Raw genomic sequence first — 20385 nt, 5'->3', positions numbered from 1 at the left:
CCTTAACTCATGAGCTTCAGTTGGTTGCGGAGGGGCCGCACGCCTGGGGGCTGTCGGCCACTCTTTCTCTGGTTGGGACAAGAATGGTGGTCCCAAGCTCCAGCGATAGGGTTTAGCCAATTCCTTAAGGGTTTTACCTCTAGTAATGTTATCAGCAGGATTGTTTATGCTATCAACATACCTCCAGTCCTGGACTTCTGTTAGTTCTTGGATTTCCGCAATGCGAGTTCCGACAAACACCTTATACCTGCAGGACTCCGACTTGAGCCAGGTCAATACAGTGGTCGAATCACTCCAGTAGATGACCCGTTGGATTGGCAAGGTGAGCTCGGCTCGCAAGGTAGAGGCCAACTGGGCTCCGGAAAGGGCAGCACTGAGTTCCAGCCTAGGCATTGACAACTGCTCCTTGGGTGCGACCCTGGACCTGGCCATGACAAAGGAGACATGGGTGTGGCCTGCCTTATCCTCCACTCTAAGATAGGAAACCGCCCCATAGGCTCGCTCCGAAGCGTCACAGAACACATGCAGTTCCAGGCATGATCCCAGTTGGTCAGCACAGGATGGTACATAACATCTTGGCATTTGGACATCAGAGAGCTCCGTTAACTCTGTTTCCCAACAGATCCATCGTTCCACTAGGTCAGCCGGGTGGATTGGTTCATCCCAGTCCCTCTTGGTCTGCCACAGGTCCTGGACTAAGACTTTGGCCCGTGTTGTGTATGGCAGGATATACCCAAGGGGATCGTATTGACTGGCCAGGGTCCGATAGATGGTGCGCAGAGTGGGGGTTTCGGTACTCGGGGATGAGCGGTGCTTATACCCCAGGGTATCCGGTATGCAGCTCCACCCAGGTCCAGAGAGAAAGAAATCCATCTCACTGTGTTGCATGATCTAATTCCCCAAGCAAAGAAGGAGCAGAGTATGCTCATGGTAGGAGCTGCAAAGGAGCTGTATCTCGACCAGCAGAACCGGTCTCCAAGGGTCATGTTGAAGGTGGTCAAGGTCACTCTGCAAAGTGAAGGGAGAAGCATTGATACATTCGCCGTTCTAGATGATGAGTCGGTGGACTTACGTGGATTCATGGACGCACAGAACTTCTGAATGAGATGGAGTTGAGGAAGAGAAAGCAGCGAGATCAGGCGATGGCAATTTCCTCCTTTTATGGAGTTGAGATCTGTCGGACATTTCCACCTGACCTAATTAAAGCGCCCCTGGCCCAGCTGAGTAAATGGCAATGAATTAAAGGAGTATTCCACCAACTCCATGGGCCTTTTCTACATGTACAGAAACCCAGCCTGAAACCCCAAACAGCAAGCAATGCAGGTGTAGAAGCACAGTGGCTAGGAAAAACTAGCCAAAGACTTGAATGGAATATGACTGAAGGAGTGGGATGTTTATTTTTCATGTCTCTTTTTTAAAATGTTGTATATCGGTTTTTCCCCTTTCCAACTATCGATATTTATTCCATAGTTTACCACCCGTACAGTAGGTGGCGGCATGCATCTCTAACGATTGTTTGCGGACCGACATAATACCATAGAAGAAGAAGGTTATTTCGGTCGAGGAACGTCATCTGCGTCTGTAAGGTGTTCTGAAACCAGGGAAGGGATGACCGGCCAGACGGAGGCTGATATACCTGGTAAGAAAGCATGTCAAGTGTCTGTATCTCGCTTTTTTTAAGCATATGGCTGTTATTTAGATAGTGTAGCACCAGTAATGTGTGGTGGTGAGTATTCGCTAACCTGTTGCTATTTCTGGCTTGCTGCGACTTAACGTTTAAATAGGTAGCTGACAACCGCTTGGCATTAGGATTTACCTACTCCTGTAACGTTAGCCTAGTGAAATCAGGGTCATTTTAGTACAACCAGACCTTGTAGGCTATATTAGACCTGTTATATTCCTAAACCCCAATGAAATGTCGTAGTTTCTATCCTGTCTGAAGGTAGTTTTTTTTACCGTAACAGAAACGGGAGCAGTCTTCACCTTTGGGAAAAGCAAGTTTGCTGATAATGTGCCCAGTAAATTCTGGTTGAAGAATGACCATCCAGAGGAAATCTCATGTGGGGGGGATCACACTGCTGTCATAACAGGTACTCAGTTTGTAGCCAACTCTCTCCCATGGGAGTGGGTGACTTGGAGATGCTGTATAAAACCATAAATTATCTGTCTTTGTTTATAAAATGACTAAGTTATTATAAATAGTTATTAACAGTTTATTGATGCTATATTGAACCTGTAATTAGTTATTGCAATGAACAAAATGTGTTATACTTCAAGACGTGTAGTATTTAGGCATTCAAATAAAAATAAATGTTTTTACAAAAAATGCATAAAAACAGTATAATTAAGAGTTTTATTATCAGTTTATGAAATATAAGTGTAATGCCTTTTCTCCTACCTGTAGGCCATGGCAGGCTGTTCATGTTTGGAAGTAATACCTGGGGTCAGCTAGGACTGGGGTCAGAGATCAATGTCAACATCAACAAGCCCACCGCTGTGAAAGGTCAGTCAGTCCATCATGTACTAGGATTATGTTTGACTCATGTTTTGTCGAAGTTTTGCTACGTTTTGTAATGTTAAAACCTATGTTTTTTCCTTTAGCGTTGAAGTCTGAAAAAGTTAAGTTTGCATCATGTGGGAGAGACCACACAATAGTGTGCACATGTAAGAGAACCATGTTATTTTACTCTGCATTACTTGAGAGGATGTTATGAATGAATATCTGCTGTTATCATTACTTATGAGTCTTTCCCCCATGATTGTCAGGGAGTGGGCGTGTTTATGGTGCTGGCAGTAACCAGGAGGGGCAGCTTGGTTTGGGACACTGTGACGACACAAACACCTTCCACCTGCTTCATCCTTTCTCTGACCATGCACCAATCAAAATGCTTGCTGCTGGCTGCAACACCTCAGCTGCCCTGACAGGTAAGGATGACGACAGATGGGTTGTTTACTGGCATCATCAGTGTAGAGCAGTCCTGTCTGTCTGTCGGTCTGGTCTGGTCTTGTCTGTGTTTCTGATCTTTCACATGCCGTCTGTGTGCTGTATTGTTAGAGGACGGCAGGCTGTTCATGTGGGGTGATAACTCTGTGGGCCAGATCGGTCTGGGCACAGAGAGCTACATCCCAGAGCCCAGAGATGTGATGGTGGGACAGCCAGTGGCCTGGGTGTCTTGTGGATACCACCACTCAGCGTTTGTCACAGGTAATACACTCACACGTGCATGGTTATTTTATATTGGGATCTTAACCTTATGCATACCACATCCTGTTGTTATATAGTAATGTGGCTGCGTTATTGTTGTTGGTTTGGGCTTGTTCCAGTGGATGGGGACCTCTACACGTTTGGGGAGAGTGGGAGCGGAAGACTGGGTGTATTCCCAGACCAGTTAGCCAATCACAGAGTCCCTCAGCGTGTGGAAAGCATCCAGGACCCGGTCGTCCAAGTGTCCTGTGGAGGGGAGCACACAGTGGCACTCACAAGTAAATACCTCTGTGAAATAATATTACTATTAACCTTTACACATGTGAGTTCCAAATATCTCTCACGGTCGCCCCAGTGTGAGATGTTTTATGCGCGTGATGTCAGAATGCATCACTGTTCCAAAATATGATTGTTATGCAATAGGACAGTTAACCCATGCTGCCCTCAAACCAAGGCACACTGCCTGCTAATCTATAGGCTATGAATTGAGGTCGGTTCCGTCTCCTCGTTAATTCACATAAGAATTAGCCCATTTCACTGTTGCTGACAATTTATGTTTTAGGCTTTACTGAGCCGGACAAACTTCTCTCTTCGACAAGAGCCCAAGCACTTCCCCAGTGTTTCCCCCAAGTAGGCATCTCTAGTCAGAACAGGCCCTGCACAAACTTTTTCCCCCTGGCAAATTTTCTGACTGGCGCCCGCATTGTATTCATTGTTGTTTTCCTTACAAATAATAACTTTGGACATGTGTGCATTCCTATCCAAGTAAGTGCCTTATTTTCTGTATATTGTGTTGTCATTTCTACTGTAACATACCGTATGTATGTATGGAGCATAATGTATTTACTGTATTCCGATTCTTGCATAGATTGTAATGGACACATATGATGTGTGTAAAATACTTTTTTGAGGGTTGTACTGATTATGATGAGCTAATGCTAAGCTATTTTCCAGCTATTTGTGGTGCCATGTTTGTTGACACCATACAATGCATTCTGATTGTCACGTAAAGATGTCAGACAAATATGCTATAAAAAACAAGGTGAAGGGATAGTTCACTCGACTGACTTATGGTGCTTTGAAGACAACTGGGAACTGAAAAATACGAGGTCAAATCATGATGTCAGTCATCTTTAGGTTGGAAAGAGGCCCGAGTTCCTGAGTTGGAATTCTGAGGTGGATGACCGTTCAAAAATATTTTTCCCAGTCCAGGCTCTTTTTTTCCAGAGTTCCCAGTTGTCTTGAACGAAATGAAGGCGGAAGTCAGAGATATCTAGTTGTTTGAACATCAGATTGTAACTATGGTATCTCAGGGTTGCCAACTTAGACCTTTCCAGGGGTTTTATTTTTATTTAACGTATAAACTTCTCCTGTGTTTGCCCCCCATTTATTGATAAATCCCCCCATCGTAGTAATATTTCCTGCATGATATCCCCCCACGATACCTTCCCCCATTACTTCCGCCCATAGACTTGAAAACTCCCCACAAATGAAATGAACCCCCCCCAACAAACGGTTTCATCCCTGTTTAGCTTTCGCACTATGGTTAGGCTAGGCAGTAGGCTTGTATTTGGGGTAATGATCTGTGAGGTGAGAACATTTTATTTGCTTTGTGATTTGTCAAAAACGGTAAATTCATGTGCTCTGGTTATTGTATACACTGTCAAAAGTACATCAAAGATTTGTAATATGCTGAAAGTTCATATTTTTCACGCATTGGGCGCAGCCATCTTTGACTTTGTTTATTTGTGTCTTATAGTGAATGGCATTCTGGGATTAGGGAGTTTTCGCTTGTCAAGCATAAACAAACCTAGCTGCCACAGCATAAAGAATTTAGCTGTTGTTAGTTTAGCTCACACGCATCTATTCTCTAAACAATATTACATTTCTCCCTTCTGCTCACCAGATATGTGGTATATTGTAAACAAGTTTAGTTGTTAGGTCGCTAACTTATGTTAATTTTCTTTGTCAGCACAACCTGTTATTTAGACTGTTTTATGGAATGAGTTTGGATGTGTTCTGTGTGATGTTTGGATGATGAAGTTTGCATTTATCTTTTACAATAAAAAGTGAAATTGAGGAATTAAGTTGTGAAGACCTTTTATTTATCATCAGTACAAAACATTGTTTAGATGCTTTTCAATCAACAATGCTGTTTAGACACGTTTGTTGCATCATACGTTCTGTTGCCACTGTTCCAATCACATATTTGCGAAGGTACTCTGCAGGGACCACTCAACAATGATCACAAATATGTGATCGTACGTGTCAAAGGGTTAATACTAACTAAAGATACAGTACTGTTAATGAAATAAAATAGTCTGTCTACTGTTCCTAGCTGGTAACTGTCTCATCTTCTTCTACACCTCTCTCTCTCTTCCTCTCCATGTTCCAGAGGACAATGTGTACGCATTTGGGCGGGGGCAGCATGGGCAGCTAGGCCATGGGACCTTCCTGTTCGAGGTACCTTTGCCAAAAGCACTGGACCACTTCCGGAATGGCAGAGTCAGTCACGTAACCTGTGGAGAGAACCACACTGCAGTGATCACAGGCAATCTTCCATACTATTCTACTAGTATACACTGTTGAATGGATGTTATTCAGACATTTGAAGCCTGAGCATTTTTCCATTGAGGCCTCATTTCTCTCACTCCAGACAGTGGGATTCTATACACCTTTGGGGACGGTCGCCAGGGTAAACTAGGACTGGGGGAAGAGAACTTCACCAACCAGTTCAGACCAACACTGTGCCCACGCTTCCTCAAATACAGTGTCCAGTCAGTAAGTCAAGTAGTGTCTGAGTCTATGTTCGTGCACCTGCTAATACTGTGTATGTGTGTTCAGGTGGCATGTGGCGGCTCTCACATGCTGGTGCTGGCTATGCCCAGACTCCCAGAGGTTGAGGAAGTGGTGATAGAGGAGGATGATGTTACAGAGAGCATTCTGGAGTCTCTGGAGACCTACACCGAGCTGCTCCTGATGGACCCCTCCTTCCTGATGCCCAACCCACAGACCACACCTCCTCTCTGGACCCTGTCTGCTAGGGCCCGCCGCAGGGAGAGGGTGAGTACTGCCAAAACATCTGACAGTTCCCGAAAGGAGATCTGAAGTGTTGATTACAAAGGGTGACAGAGTTGTGGGGTTTTGGTTGCCTTCACTAGCGACCAGTGTTGCATCACATTGCTGCACCTCAGTAATGGTCCTGTGTAGTAGCCGACTTTATGTGAACCAGTCTAAGTAACTACTCTTTAATACTATTATTATGGTCTGAGGGAGCAATTTAGCCCTTATGTAGCCATTATTTAGTAGATTTATCTACTTTTCTGTGTTGTGTGTTTCAGGAGAGTTCTCCAGAGCAGTTTGGCCAGATGTTCCGTAACCTTCCGCCTCTGATGTCAGGCTTCCTCAACGCCTCCCTGCCCCTGTCCAGAAATATCCGCATCTCCAGAACACCATCTGAAGACCCCTGCACCTCCTCACTGTCCTCCAATCCCTCCTCAAACGACCCCCCCAGCCCCTCACTCTCCCTTAAATCCAGATCCAAAACCCCATTAACACCGTCACCCAAGTTCATATTCCCAGACCCTCCTAGCCCTTCACTCTCCTCCAAGTTCTCCCCTAAGAAGAGGCCCAGCCCATCAAAATCCCCCAAATATGCATCTAAAGAACACCTCACCCCCCCACAGTCCTTTAAATCCACACATAAACTCATCCCCACCCCCTCAGTGTCCCCTAAACCCTCCTCTGTAAAGCCCACAGATGACAACCAATCCCCAAAACGCTGTCTGAGGGTCCCACCACACCACAGACAGGTAGCTGAATCCTACAATGCTGTCTTTCCTTTTCACCACAGTACAGTGCCTTCGGAAAGTATTCAGACCCCTTGAATACTTTTGTCTTAGATTTTATTTTATTTTTATCCATTCTAGAATAAGGCTTTAACGTAATGTGGAATAAGTCAAGTGGTCTGAATAAGGCGCTGTATACAGGCATAACTGCTTCCCATATTCTATGACCTATCCAGACCTGGGTTCAAATACATGGATTTCAGTATCTGGTATTTAAAATACTTTTTCTGTGTATTTGTGTATTTTCAAATACACAGCCCAAAACAATCACTCATAAAACTTATATTAATCGCAGTCTCAAATAGCCACCTATCCCTTTTAATAGCCAGGCAACTGCACACATTTCAGCAAATAACGCCTAATTCAAATAAATACAGGGCCTATGTGAATTTTTTATGAGGTAACCATGAATTACCATGACATTTACAAGGTTTAATATTTGAATTTGGTAAATAAAATAATTCAGTGATGACTTGAAAAAATTGTCAATCAACCGATTTTTATCGCCAGTAGGAAACTGCTAGCCAATGGCTACTAACAGATGAGAGCTGCTAACTAACTAACTGGCAGGCACAAAAACCATCAACAATCTAGGGAGTACAGACCCCCAGAAATTGGCCGATCACATTCTAGTGGAGAAAGTAAAAACTGCCAAAAATGCACAGTCAAGAGGAGAATAATTATTCTGTCAATGAAGTTTTTTTATTTTTCGAATAGAGGCATACTAAGACAAAACGTGACACAACGTGTAAATGATAACACATTAGTGCAGGAAATTGATTAAAATGCTGGAAGTGCATGCTGGAATTCAACAATTAACAATGCAAATGAGCAAACGCTGTGTTAATTATGGAAGTAGACGCCTGGCTCAAATAGAAGCCTTTCTCTAATAAACAGCTGTTGTGATCAGTGATTCAAACAAATAAATGTCTGGGCTATTAATTGAAGTTTTACAGACTTTTATTTGTAAAAACCAAATAGTCTGCCAAATTGTATTTAACAGTATGTTCAAATACTTATTTCAAATAGTATTTTCAAATACCTGGGTTAAAAGCATTGGAGTGAGTCAGTGTATTTTAGTTTTCAAATACTTTCCAAGTGTATTTCCAAATGCATTATAATATTTTTTAAATAAAGTACCAGTCAAAAGTTTGCGCTCAACAGTGCATCCCACTTGTAAAGCCATCCGAAACGGTGCATCCCACTTGTAAAGTCATCTTTAAGACTAAACTTTGGCTAGCCTATCCCTCCCCCTAGACTTTAATTGTTGCTTTTATATATTTGATTGTTGCTTTTATTTATATATATATACATACATACATACACACACACACTACCATTTAAAACTTTGGGGTCACTTAGAAATGTCCTTGTTTTCCATGAAATATAGTCAAGACGTTGACAAGGTTATAAATAATGATTTTTAATTGAAATAATAATTGTGTCCTTTGCTTTCGTCAAATAATCCTCCATTTGCAGCAATTACAGCCTTGCAGATCTTTGGCATTCTAGTTGCACATTTTTTGAGGTAATCTGAAGAGATTTCACCCCATGCTTCCTGAAGCACCTCCCACAAATTGGATTGACTTGATGGGTATTTCTTACGTACCATACGGTCAAGCTGCTCCCACAACAGCTCAATAGGGTTGCGATCCAGTGACTGTGCTGGCTACTCCATTACAGACAGAATACCAGCTGACTGCTTCTTTCCTAAATAGTTATTGCATAGTTTGGAGCTGTGCTTTGGGTCATTGTCCTGGAGGAAATTGGCTCCAATTAAGCTCCGTCCACAGGGTATGACTTGTTGTTGCAAAATGTAGTGATAGTCTTCCTTCTTCAAGATCCCTTTTACCCTGTACAAATCTCCCACTGCCACCAAAGTACCCCCTGCTTGACAGATGGCATCAAGCACTCCTCCACATATTTTACTTTTTTCTGCGTCTTACAAATGTTTTTCTTTGTGATTCGACACCTCAAACTTAGATTTGTCTGTCCATAACACTTTTTTCCAATATTTTTCTGTCCAGTGTCTGTGTTATTTTGCCCATCTGAATCTTTTCTTTGAATTGGCCAGTCTGAGATAGGGCTTTTTCTTTGCAAATCGGCCTAGAAGGCCAGCATCCCGGAGTCGCCTCTTTGCTGTTTACGTTGAGACTGGTGTTTTGCGAGTACTATTTAATGAAGCTGCCAGTTAAGGACTTGTGAGGTGCCTGTTTCTCAAACTAGACAGTCTAATGTACTTGTCCTCTTGCTCAGTTGTGCACCGGGGCCTCCCACTCCTCTTTCTATTCTGGTTAGAGCCAGTTTGCGCTGTTCTGTGAAGGGAGTAGTACACAGCATTGTACGCTGTTTCTTGGCAATTTCTCGCATGGAATAGCCTTAATTTCTCAGAACAAGAATAGACTGACGAGTTTCAGAAGAAAGTCTTTGTTTCTGGCCTTTTTGAGCCTGTAATCAAACCCACAAATGCTGATGCTCCAGATACGCAACTAGATACGCAACAGATACGCAAAAAAACAAGGACATTTCTTAGTGACCCCAAACCTTTTAACGGTAGTATACATATATATACAGTTGAAGTCAGAAGTTTACATACACTTAGGTTAGAGTCATTCAAATTAGTTTTTCAACCACTCCACAAATTTCTTGTTAACAAACTATAGTTTTGGCAAGTTGGTTAGGACATCTACTTTGTGCATGACACAAGTACTTTTTCCAACAATTGTTTACAGACAGATTATTTCAGTTATAATTCACTGTATCACAATTCCAGTGGGTCAGAAGTTTACATACACTAAGTAGACTGTGCCTTTAAACAGCATGACAAAATGATGTCATGGCTTTAGAAACTTCTGATGGGCTAACTGACATAATTTGAGTCAATTGGAGGTGTACCTGTGGATGTATTTCAAGGCCCACCTTCAAACTCAATGCCTTGTTGCTCGACATCATGGGAAAATCAAAAGAAATCAGCCAAGACCTCAGAAAAATATTGTAGTCCTCCACAAGTCTGGTTCATCCTTGGGAGCTATTTCCAAACGCCTGAAGGTACCACGTTCATCTGTACAAACAATATTACACAAGTATAAACACCATGGGACCACGTAGCCATCATACCGCTCAGGAAGGAGATGCATTCTGTCTCCTAGAGATGAACGTACTTTGGTGTGAAAAGTGCAAATCAATCCCAGAACAACAGCAAAGGACCTTGTGAAGCTGCTGGAGGAAACAGGTACAAAAGTATCTATATCCACAGTAAAATGAGTCCTATATCGACATAACCTGAAAGGTCGCTCAGCAAGGAAGAAGCCACTGCTCCAAAACCGCCATAAAAAAGCCAGACTACGGTTTGCAACTGCACATGGGGATAAAGATTGTACTTTTTGGAGAAATGTCCTCTGGTCTGATGAAACAAAAATAGAACTGTTTGGCCATAATGACCATCATTATGTTTGGAGGAAAAAATGGGGGGGCTTGCAAGCCGAAGAATGCCATCCCAACCGTGAAGCACGGGGTGGCAGCATCATGTTGTGGGGGGTGCTTTGCTGCAGGAGGGACTGATGCACTTCACAAAATAGATGGCTTTATTAGCAAGGAAAATTACATGGATATATTGAAGCAACATCTCAAGACATCAGACAGGAACTTAAAAGCAGCTTGGTCGCAAATGGGTCTTCCAAATGGACAAGCATACTTTCAAAGTTGTGGCAAAATGTCTTTAAGACAACAAAGTAAAGGTACTGGAGTGGCCATCACAAAGCCCTGACCTCAATCCTATAGAATATTTGTGGGCAGAACTGAAAAAGCGTGTGCGAGCAAGGAGGCCTACAAACCTGACTCAGTTACACCAGCTCGGTCAGGAGGAACGGGCTAAAATTCACCCAACTTATTGTGTGAAGCTTGTGGAAGGCTACCCAAAATGTTTCGACCGAAGATTAACAATTTAAAGGCAATGCTGCTAAATATTAATTGAGTGCATGTAAAGTTCTGACCCAAATGGGAATGTGATGAAAGACATTAAAGCTGAAATAAAAGCTGAAATAAATCATTATCTCTACTACTATTCTAACATATCACATTCCTTAAAATAAAGTGGTGATCCTAACTGACCTAAGACAGGGAATTTTTACTAGGATTAAATGTCAGGAATTGTGAAAAACTGAGTTTAAATGTATTTGGCTAAGGTGCATGTAATCTTTCGACTTCAACTGTGTGTATATATATATATATATATATAAAGAAAACCCTTGAATGAGTAGGTGTGCCCAAATGTTTGACTGGTACTTTATATGTAAGTTTGGACACACCTACTTTGGACTGGTACATATATATTGTATGTTTATGTATGTATACAGTACCAGTCAAAAGTTTGGACAAACCTACTCATTCAAGGGTTTTTCTTTATTTTTACTATTTTGTACATTATAGAATAATAGTGAAGACATCAAAATTGTGAAATAACACATATGGAATCATCTAATAACCAAAAAAGTGTTAAACAAATCCAAATATGTTTTACATTTTAGATTCTTCAAAGTAGCCACTTTGCCTTGATGACAGCTTTGCACACTCTTGGCATTCTGTCAACCAGCTTCATGAGGAATGCTTTTCCAACTGTCTTGAAGGAGTTGTCACATTACCTGAGCACTTGTTGGCTGATTTTCCTTCACTCTGCGGTCCAACTCATCCCAAACCATCTCAATTGGGTTGAGGTCAGATGATTATGGAGGCCAGGTCATCTGATGCAGCACTCCATTACTCTCCTTATTGGTCAAATGGCCCTAACCCAGCCTGGAGGTATGTTTTGGGGTCATTGTCCTGTTGAAAAACAAATGATAGTCGCACTAAGCGCAAACCAGATGGGATGACGTATCGCTGCAGAATGCTGTGGTGCCATGCTGGTTAAGTGTGCCTTGAATTCTAAATAAATCACAGACAGTGTCACCAGCGAAACACCCCCACAATATTACACCTCCTCCTCCTCCATGCTACACGGTGGGAACCACACATGCAGAGATCCTAGCGTTCACATACTCTGCGTCTCACAAAGACACGGTAGTGGGAACCAAAAATCGCAAATTTGGACTCATCACACCAAAGGACAGATTTCCACCAGTCTAATGTCCATTGCTCGTGTTTCTTGGCCCAAGCAAGTCTCTTCTTATTATTGGTGTCCTTTAGTAGTGGATTCTTTGCAGCAATTTGACCACGAGGGCCTGATTCACGCAGTCTCCTCTGAACAGTTTATGTTTAGAGTTTGTGTCCCTAAACTGGAACGGTTGTTGTTAACATGCGCTAATGTGACTAGAATGACAGTGTAAATAGCAGCCAACTTTCCAGGACAGTAGACATGTCTTATGTCCAATTTACAGTAGCTATAAGAGTGAAAAAGACCATTCTATTGTTTGAGGAGAGTACACAACAACAAAACACTTATCATGGCAACTGGTTTGATATATTCACCTCTGAAGGTAAATAATGTACTTACATTCAGTAATCTTGCTCTGATTTGTCATCCTGTCTTAATGTAATGATGGACTGTCGTTTCTCTTTGCGTATTTGAGCTGTTCTTGCCATAATATGGACTTGGTCTTTTAACAAATAGCGATATCTTCTGTATACTACCCCTACCTTGTCACAACACAACTGATTGGATCAATCACATTGAGACGGAATGAAATTCCACAAAATAACGTTTAACAAGGCACACCTGTTAATAGAAATGCATTCCAGGTGACTACCTCCTGAATGCCAAGAGTGTGCAACGCTGTCATCAAGGCAAAGGGTGGCTACTTTGAAGAATCTAAAATATATTTTGATTTGTTTAACACTTTTTTGTTACTACATGATTATATCTGTGTTATTTGATAGTTTTGATGTATTCACTATTATTCTACAATGTAGAACATAGTAAAAATAAAGAAAAACCATTGAGTAGGTGTGTCTAAACTTTTGACTGGTACTGGATATCTGAATTCTTACATTGAATGTATGTGAAAGTAATTGAGATTTTTGAAATAGTATTTGAACCCAAGTCTGGACCTATCCCAGTGCAGCCATGTTCTCAGTATCTGTATTTACAGAGAGGACCAAGGACACTGTGATAGAAGCAACTGACAGCCGGATGCTCATTGAGAATTTGAAGAAGAACATGGATGAAGAGAACAATAAAGACATGTTGCCAGACATGGTGAGTACAGTGGTTTTATTATATAATATTACCATTTGTAGCATGTGTTATGTGTAGATAGGTATGCTGTCTTGCTTTCTTCTGAGGTACAGTATGTGGGCTCCATGTCTTTGGCCTGGGATCATAATGGTCTCTGTTCCCCTCTACGTTTGTCTGGGTTTTCTGTTGTCCTTTACTTTGGTCTGTGGCCTGGGTGCTCCAAGGCAGGAAACAGTGTTTGCAGGCAGTCTTTGAGTATTCCAGGAAAATGTGTATAGCTCAGCACACTCGTGTGTGTGTGTGTGAGTGAGATAGGGGGGCATTTTCCATTTGGTGGAACACTGGGGGGGGGGGGGACCCAAAACCATTCATTTTAATTGTACTTGTTTTGGAATCTCTCCATCTGTTTCTGTATCTGTCTCACGCTCATTTGCTTTTCCAAGAAAATATGTCATAAGTCTCCTCAAGGCAGCTTCAGTGCTACAGATGGCTCCTGCCAATAAACAAATGTGTTTGAGCTTAACCCATGTCCCTGCCACCATCCTTCCCATCACCATACACACACAGAACAAGTATACACATACACACACACATACAGCACCTCCTTGTGTGTAGCTAATCCATAGTGTTGACTTGGCTGGGATGACGACACACTTCACGTCCATGTTTCCATGACTCCTGCTGAGGGAGACTGTGAGGGAGTCTCCTGTGTTCAGATGAGAAGCGTATTTAGCTACACACAGCCAAACACTGCCACAGAAGCTGGATGCTTTTAGTGATACAAGCACAATGTTTTTACCAACAATATCTTCATCACAGTCTTCATCAGAACATGCATGTTGCAGCACACAATGACATCCAGCACTGTGAACAACAGACGTGGAGGAGAGAGAGCAGCTAGAGAAACACATGGAATTGGGAAGACCAGGCTTTTCTTTTCGTTGTGCTTCCTCTCCCATGCATCTGAGGTCATTCTTTACACAGAGCCATTACAGTGTCTTGTGTGCTATGAGCCTGAGTGTATACTGTACAGGTTTTATCTAGTCCATGAGAGCCTCTGAGGTGTAGTATATGAGAAGTTATGAGATAGATGAGTTTGGCACACGTTGATGAAGGTGCATATGTTAATGAATTGTTTGGAAAATCTTCTAATAAAGGTTGCCTTGGCAATGAGCACCCTCTCATTATCTTAGATTATCATTTATTTCCAGCGGAGATGGGGAAAAAATAGAGGGATTGAATTGCCATGCGTCTTAGTTCTTCCTACCGGCCTCTAGTTATGTGGTTTGTAGGCTCATGCTTGCCTGCAGGAAAGCTGATTACACACACTTTGTTTACATTCCTGATGGAAAGAAGATTATAGCTTTTGTGTTGTAACCCTTTATAGTGGTTTCATTGTAAGAACTTCTATGTAAGTATTGCCGTATCTCTATATAGTTCAGTGAGATGTTGAGTTTGGTTGTGAGACTTGTGTCCCGTTCTCTTTGAGGCAGGCATTACCATCAGGGGGAGATTTTGGCGATGAGACTGGGACTACATCTGCAGAACAGAAGGATAAGGTATGTTATTGTATTTACTGGAAGGGAGAGGAAATAAGGACTGCCATCTACAAGTCTTTCTCCTTTTCTCCTTTACTCTACCTTTAGCTACTTTATTCTGCTTTACACTTTACTGTCTCCTCTTTATGTTTCAAATCCTTCTCTCTTTTTCTCTACTCTTTGAATATTCTCTCTTTTTTGCAAAACCTTATCCTGTTTTCATCTGATTCTTCCTTTGCTCTCTTACTTTTATTTCTCTTTACAACTTTCTCTGTCTTTCTCTTTCTGTCTCCTTCACTCTTTCTCTATCGCTCCAGAGACATAAAAAGGGTCGGGCTCTGAGGAGAGCTGTTAAGGAGGCAGAAATGGAGGTTGAACAAGCCCCGGCCAACAGGAAGCCGCAGCTACTTTCCCATAAGGTCCTTCCTACCGAGCTTCTGAGAGGCTCCAGCTTGAGTTCATTAAAGGCAGAGGGCACGCCCCCAAAGAGCCCCAAATGCTTAATGAACCCTCAGACCCCAGCCAGCGGCAAGGAAAACATTGCCTTGACAGCAGAAAATTCTGGCATCAAAGTGAACACCAGTAAACTGACAGGTAGTAATCTGCAAAGCACAGGTAAAGCAGGGTCTAAACCAATTTCACCAGCAAAGAAACAAAGCAAGTTATCCGTATCGAAACCTAGCACTCCTACACACAGCCAGATCCAGATATCTGTGTCTAAACCCGGCACTCCAAAACATGGTCAAAACAAACTGTCTGAATCTAAACCCAGCACTCCAAAACATGGTCAAAACAAACCGTCTGAATCTAAACCCAGCACTCCAAAACATGGTCAAAACAAACTGTCTGAATCTAAACCCAGCACTCCAAAACATGGTCAAAACAAACTGTCTGAATCTAAACCCAGCACTCCAAAACATGGTCAAAACAAACTGTCTGAATCTAAACCCAGCACTCCAAAACATGGTCAAAACAAACTGTCTGAATCTAAACCCAGCACTCCAAAACATGGTCAAAACAAACTGTCTGAATCTAAACCCAGCATTCCAAAACATGGTCAAAACAAACTGTCTGAATCTAAACCCAGCACTCCAAAACATGGTCAAAACAAACTGTCTGAATCTAAACCCAGCACTCCAAAACATGGTCAAAACAAACTGTCTGAATCTAAACCCAGCACTCCAAAACATGGTCAAAACAAACTGTCTGAATCTAAACCCAGCACTCCAAAACATGGTCAAAACAAACTGTCTGAATCTAAACCCAGCACTCCAAAACATGGTCAAAGTAAACTGTCTGAGATGAATAAAGGTACAGAGATTAAAGTTAAAGGCCCTGTAAAAGTTCAAGGTAAAGAGGCTTTCAAAGACAAGAAATCTAAAATTGCAGAGGAATATACTAAAACAATTGAAGTTCAAAATAAACCACTTCAAGAGATCATGTCCCCTCCAGTCAAAGTTAAAGGTAAACCTGTGGAAAAGGAAACAACTCCAATTAAGGCTACTGCTGAAACCATTCCTTTGAAAGTAAAGAGCATTCCCAAGAAGATTGTAGATGATAACAAACCAACTGAATGTAAAGGCACTCCAATAAAAGGAAAAAAGAAGGCAAAAGAGGTGAATGAAGAGAAAATGGAAGAGTCTATTACTTTCAACGAGTCAGGGACAATAGTGGGGAACAAAATGGCAGTTAAAGATAAAGGCAAAGAAAAAGAATGTGCACCCACCAAAACAAAAAATGTGTCCAAACAAAAAGATGTTGAAGCAAAACTAACTGAGTTAGAGGGAGCCCCAGTGAAACTGAAAAGCAAGCCGACAGAGGTTTCCAGCCAAGCAGTCTTAGTAGAACCTACCTCAAAGGCCAAATCACCAGTCACATCACTCTCATTATCAGATGCACTACCTCAAAATGCTGGAGATAAGAAGTCAACAAAGTCACTGGTTGTCTGTCAGGTCAGGGATAGAGTGGAGGTCCCAGGGGAAGATGCCTTTGATGAATCGCAGAAGGGGAAGCCTAGCTGGGGAGGATTTCTCAGCGATGCAGCCTCTCTCCTTCCAGATGTGGGGATGGCGGGGACAGCCATGGGGGTCCTGAGTGAGGCGGTGACGAGCGTGAGGGGGATTCAGTCGGAGAGTGACACAGACACTTCTATCCCTCCTCGGCGGTCCAGCCGGGTAGAGAAGTTCACCAAACAGAGCGCCATCACCCAGCCTTCCTCCACATCACCCTCTTCTTCAACATCAGATCCAAGCACAGCTGAGCAAAGCAAGAGGACTGACGCCCGCATCGGCACCCTCAGGAATTCTGATCAGGAAGTGGGGAGCAGGATTATTGAGAAGGACCCAGAAACCACAGAGGCTGCTAGTGAGAGGTCAGGGGGTCAGGCCAAGGTTGATTATGATGAGAACTCTAGTAGTCAAAGTTCGGGAGCTGAGGATGATGAAGATAAAGAGTCCACAAAGAGACATGGAGATGGGACAGAAATGGAGAGCACCAAACAAGAGGAAAAAGAGGATTACAGAAGTGTTAAGGGTCTGGAAGATAACAGTGAAGACAGTGATACTGTGGCCAGCGGAGAGGGAGACGAGGGTAGAGAAGAAAAGAGTGAAGACAGCGAGGGCAGAGAGGCAGAAGAAAAGAGTGAAGACAGCGAGGGCAGAGAGGCAGAAGAAAAGAGTGAAGACAGCGAGGGCAGAGAGGCAGAAGAAAAGAGTGAAGACAGCGAGGGCGGAGAGGCAGAAGAAAAGAGTGAAGACAGCGAGGGCGCGGAAGAAGAAAAGAGTGAAGAGAGCGAGGGCGCAGAGGCAGAAGAAAAGAGTGAAGAGAGCGAGGGCGCAGAGGCAGAAGAAAAGAGTGAAGACAGCGAGGGCGCAGAGGCAGAAGAAAAGAGTGAAGAGAGCGAGGGCGCGGAAGAAGAAAAGAGTGAAGACAGCGAGGGCGCGGAAGAAGAAAAGAGTGAAGACAGCGAGGGCGCAGAGGCAGAAGAAAAGAGTGAAGACAGCGAGGGCGCGGAAGAAGAGAAGAGTGAAGAGAGCGAGGGCGCGGAAGAAGAGAAGAGTGAAGAGAGCGAGGGCGCGGAAGAAGAAAAGAGTGAAGAGAGCGAGGGCGCGGAAGACGAAAAGAGTGAAGAGGATGCGGAGGCGGAAGAAGAAGAAGAAACGAGTGATAGTGTGGGGACAGAGGTGTGAGAGTGAGGGGACAGGTGATGGGGAGGAGAGCAAAGAGAGTGATTCTGAGGCAAGCCTAGAGGAGGAGGGAGATGAGACGAGTGCACAGAGTGAGGGGGAAGGAGAAGAGGGCGAAAGTGGAGAGGAGGAGATGAGTGAAGAAGAGTCCAGTGATGAAGAGAGTGGGGATAAAAAAAAAGAGGAAGAGGAGGAGAGCAATTCGAGTGAGTATGAAAAGGAGGAGAGTGGTGATGAATCAGGAAGTGAGGCTGAGCGCAAGAGTGAGGTATCAGCAGAAGAGAAAGAAGATAAACAAGCAGAAAAAGCAGAAAGTAAAGCCACTGAGTCAGCAGAGGAGGAAGGAGAGAACCAAGAAGAGGAAGAGAGTGGAGCAGAGGAGGAAGGAGAGAACCAAGAAGAGGAAGAGAGTGGAGCAGAGGAGGAAGGAGAGAACCAAGAAGAGGAAGAGAGTGGAGCAGAGGAGGAAGGAGAGAACCAAGAAGACGAAGAGAGTGGAGCAGAGGATGAAGGAGAGAACCAAGAAGAGGAAGAGAGTGGAACAGAGGAGGAAGGAAAGAACCAAGAAGAGGAAGAGAGTGGAGCAGAGGAGGAAGGAGAGAACCAAGAAGAGGAAGAGAGTGGAGCAGAGGAGGAAGGAGAGAACCAAGAAGCGGAAGAGAGTGGAGCAGAGGAGGAAGGAGAGGGAGAGGATAAGGAAGGTAGTGAAAGTAAAGAAAATGAGGAGGGGGAGGAGGAGGCAGGCGTAAGTGAGGAGGAGGGGGAGGAAGAAGAGGACGAGGGAAAGGATGAAGAAAGTGGAGAAGGTGAGGATGATGCAGGAGAGGGGGAAGCACTTGAGGGTGAGGATGAAAAGGAAGGTGAAAAGGATGAGAACAACGAAGTTGAAGAGGGTCAGGAGGGACGAGAAGATGATGAGAAAGAAGCCAGGGGAGAGGAAGAGGTTGAAGGTGGAAAAGGTGAGGAAGAGGAGGAGGAAGAAGAGGGAGACAAAGAAGCAGAAGGAGAAAAAGAAGGAGAGGAGGAGGAAGAAGAAAGACAGCAAGGAGAGGGGGAGGATGAAGGAAAGGAAGAGGGTGAAGGGGAGGAGGAAGAAGAAGAGGAAATTAAGAATAGAGAAGATCAAGGAGAAGGAAAGGATGAGGATATGAAAGAAAGAGAAGAGAATAATGAGGAGAAGGGAGAGGATGAGAGTGAAAAGGGGGATGGTGAAAAACAGGAAGAGGAGAAAGAGGAAAGAGGAGTGCATGAAGAGAGAGATGAGGAAGCAAATAAACCAAAAGAGGAAAGGGAGTGGCAAGAGGAGGAAGTGAAGGGAAAAAACAGGGAGGGGGAGGAGAAGGGGGGAGGTAAAAAAGCAGGGAAAGAAAATAAGACAAGTGATGGGGAGGTAGAACAAGAGGAGGAAGAAGAGGGCACATGTGAACAGAAAGGGGAGATGGATGAGGAGGAAACTGGAGCGGGAGAGGAGGAAGGGGAAGGAGAAGAAGAGGAAGAGGAGAAAGATAGTAAAGGAGAGGAAGAGGAGGGAGAGGGAGAGGAAGAAGAAGAGGGGGAGGGGGAGGAAGATAGTAAAGGAGAGGAAGAGGAGGGAGAGGAAGACGAAGAGGGAGAGGAAGAAGAAGAGGGGGAGGAAGAAGAAGAGAGAAAATCACAGAAAGGGATAAAGAAAGGGTCACAGAACGTACCACCTAAAGCAGCTCCCCCCAGCAGGAAAGGGAAGGAAGAGCCCCCAATGGAGAAACCCAAACCACCAGCCCGCACGAAGCTGAGGACCACAGGGGGAAAACAGGCCAATGGAACCCAAGAATCCCAACAGTTCTGGAACAATGTCTTACCCCAGTACCTGGAGCTGAAGTGAAATATACTGGACATCAATGGTTCCCAATTTTATTTGGGTCAGAACCCATAACCTGACTGTTAATAACAGCTGGAATGGGTCTGGACCTCAGAAAACGAAGCCAGGTGCTCAATATACAGCACGACCCTACGTAAACTCCTTGAATTTAATCAATATCTGCATACAATTTACACAATATGCCCACTGTACTGTAAGGTACTAAACTGAGTGTACTCATGCACTATACTGTACTGAATTGTAATATACAGATATTTGTATTAAATAAAGAGAAATTGAGAATTTCACAGGACTGTCAGGAGCAAAGACTGTTTTTCTAGTAGATATAGTAGACATAGTTAAATATGATTGTTCTGTCTCTATACCTAGGTGATAGGGTATCATTAACCCCTAGAGTTCAGTTTACTGTAATTATAGATGAATGTACTATGACTGTCTGGAAGGGCACTTGGAGCCAGCAGAAGACATGGGATCCACTTCTAGAATCTAAAACATCAATTGCTGCAGTACATGTAGGAGAAACAAACACGTGCACAGTCACACGCACACACATGCAGTTTTTTGTGTTTCAGCCTAGTTCAG

The 20385-nt window shown here is 43.4% G+C and overlaps 1 protein-coding gene across 1 annotated transcript; it reads left to right on the top strand.

Moving 5' to 3' along the window:
* The first annotated feature begins 1535 nt into the window (after positions 1 to 1535).
* On the top strand, positions 1536 to 20101 carry LOC115125793 (A-kinase anchor protein 12-like). Its single transcript, XM_065003205.1, has 16 exons — positions 1536 to 1639; positions 1965 to 2090; positions 2405 to 2503; positions 2602 to 2664; positions 2767 to 2925; positions 3056 to 3205; positions 3325 to 3483; positions 5601 to 5756; positions 5862 to 5986; positions 6050 to 6268; positions 6547 to 7075; positions 13137 to 13243; positions 14716 to 14781; positions 15078 to 15375; positions 16654 to 17900; positions 17941 to 20101. The coding sequence occupies exons 1-16, from the start codon at positions 1609 to 1611 to the stop codon at positions 19804 to 19806; spliced, it is 5400 nt and encodes a 1799-aa protein (XP_064859277.1). The 5' UTR covers positions 1536 to 1608; the 3' UTR covers positions 19807 to 20101.
* Positions 20102 to 20385: the final 284 nt, after the last annotated feature.

This window comes from Oncorhynchus nerka, linkage group LG1 (genome assembly GCF_034236695.1).
Source record: "Oncorhynchus nerka isolate Pitt River linkage group LG1, Oner_Uvic_2.0, whole genome shotgun sequence".
In the NCBI taxonomy this organism is placed as follows: domain Eukaryota; kingdom Metazoa; phylum Chordata; class Actinopteri; order Salmoniformes; family Salmonidae; genus Oncorhynchus; species Oncorhynchus nerka.
This window is presented reverse-complemented; position numbering and strand designations above follow the sequence as displayed.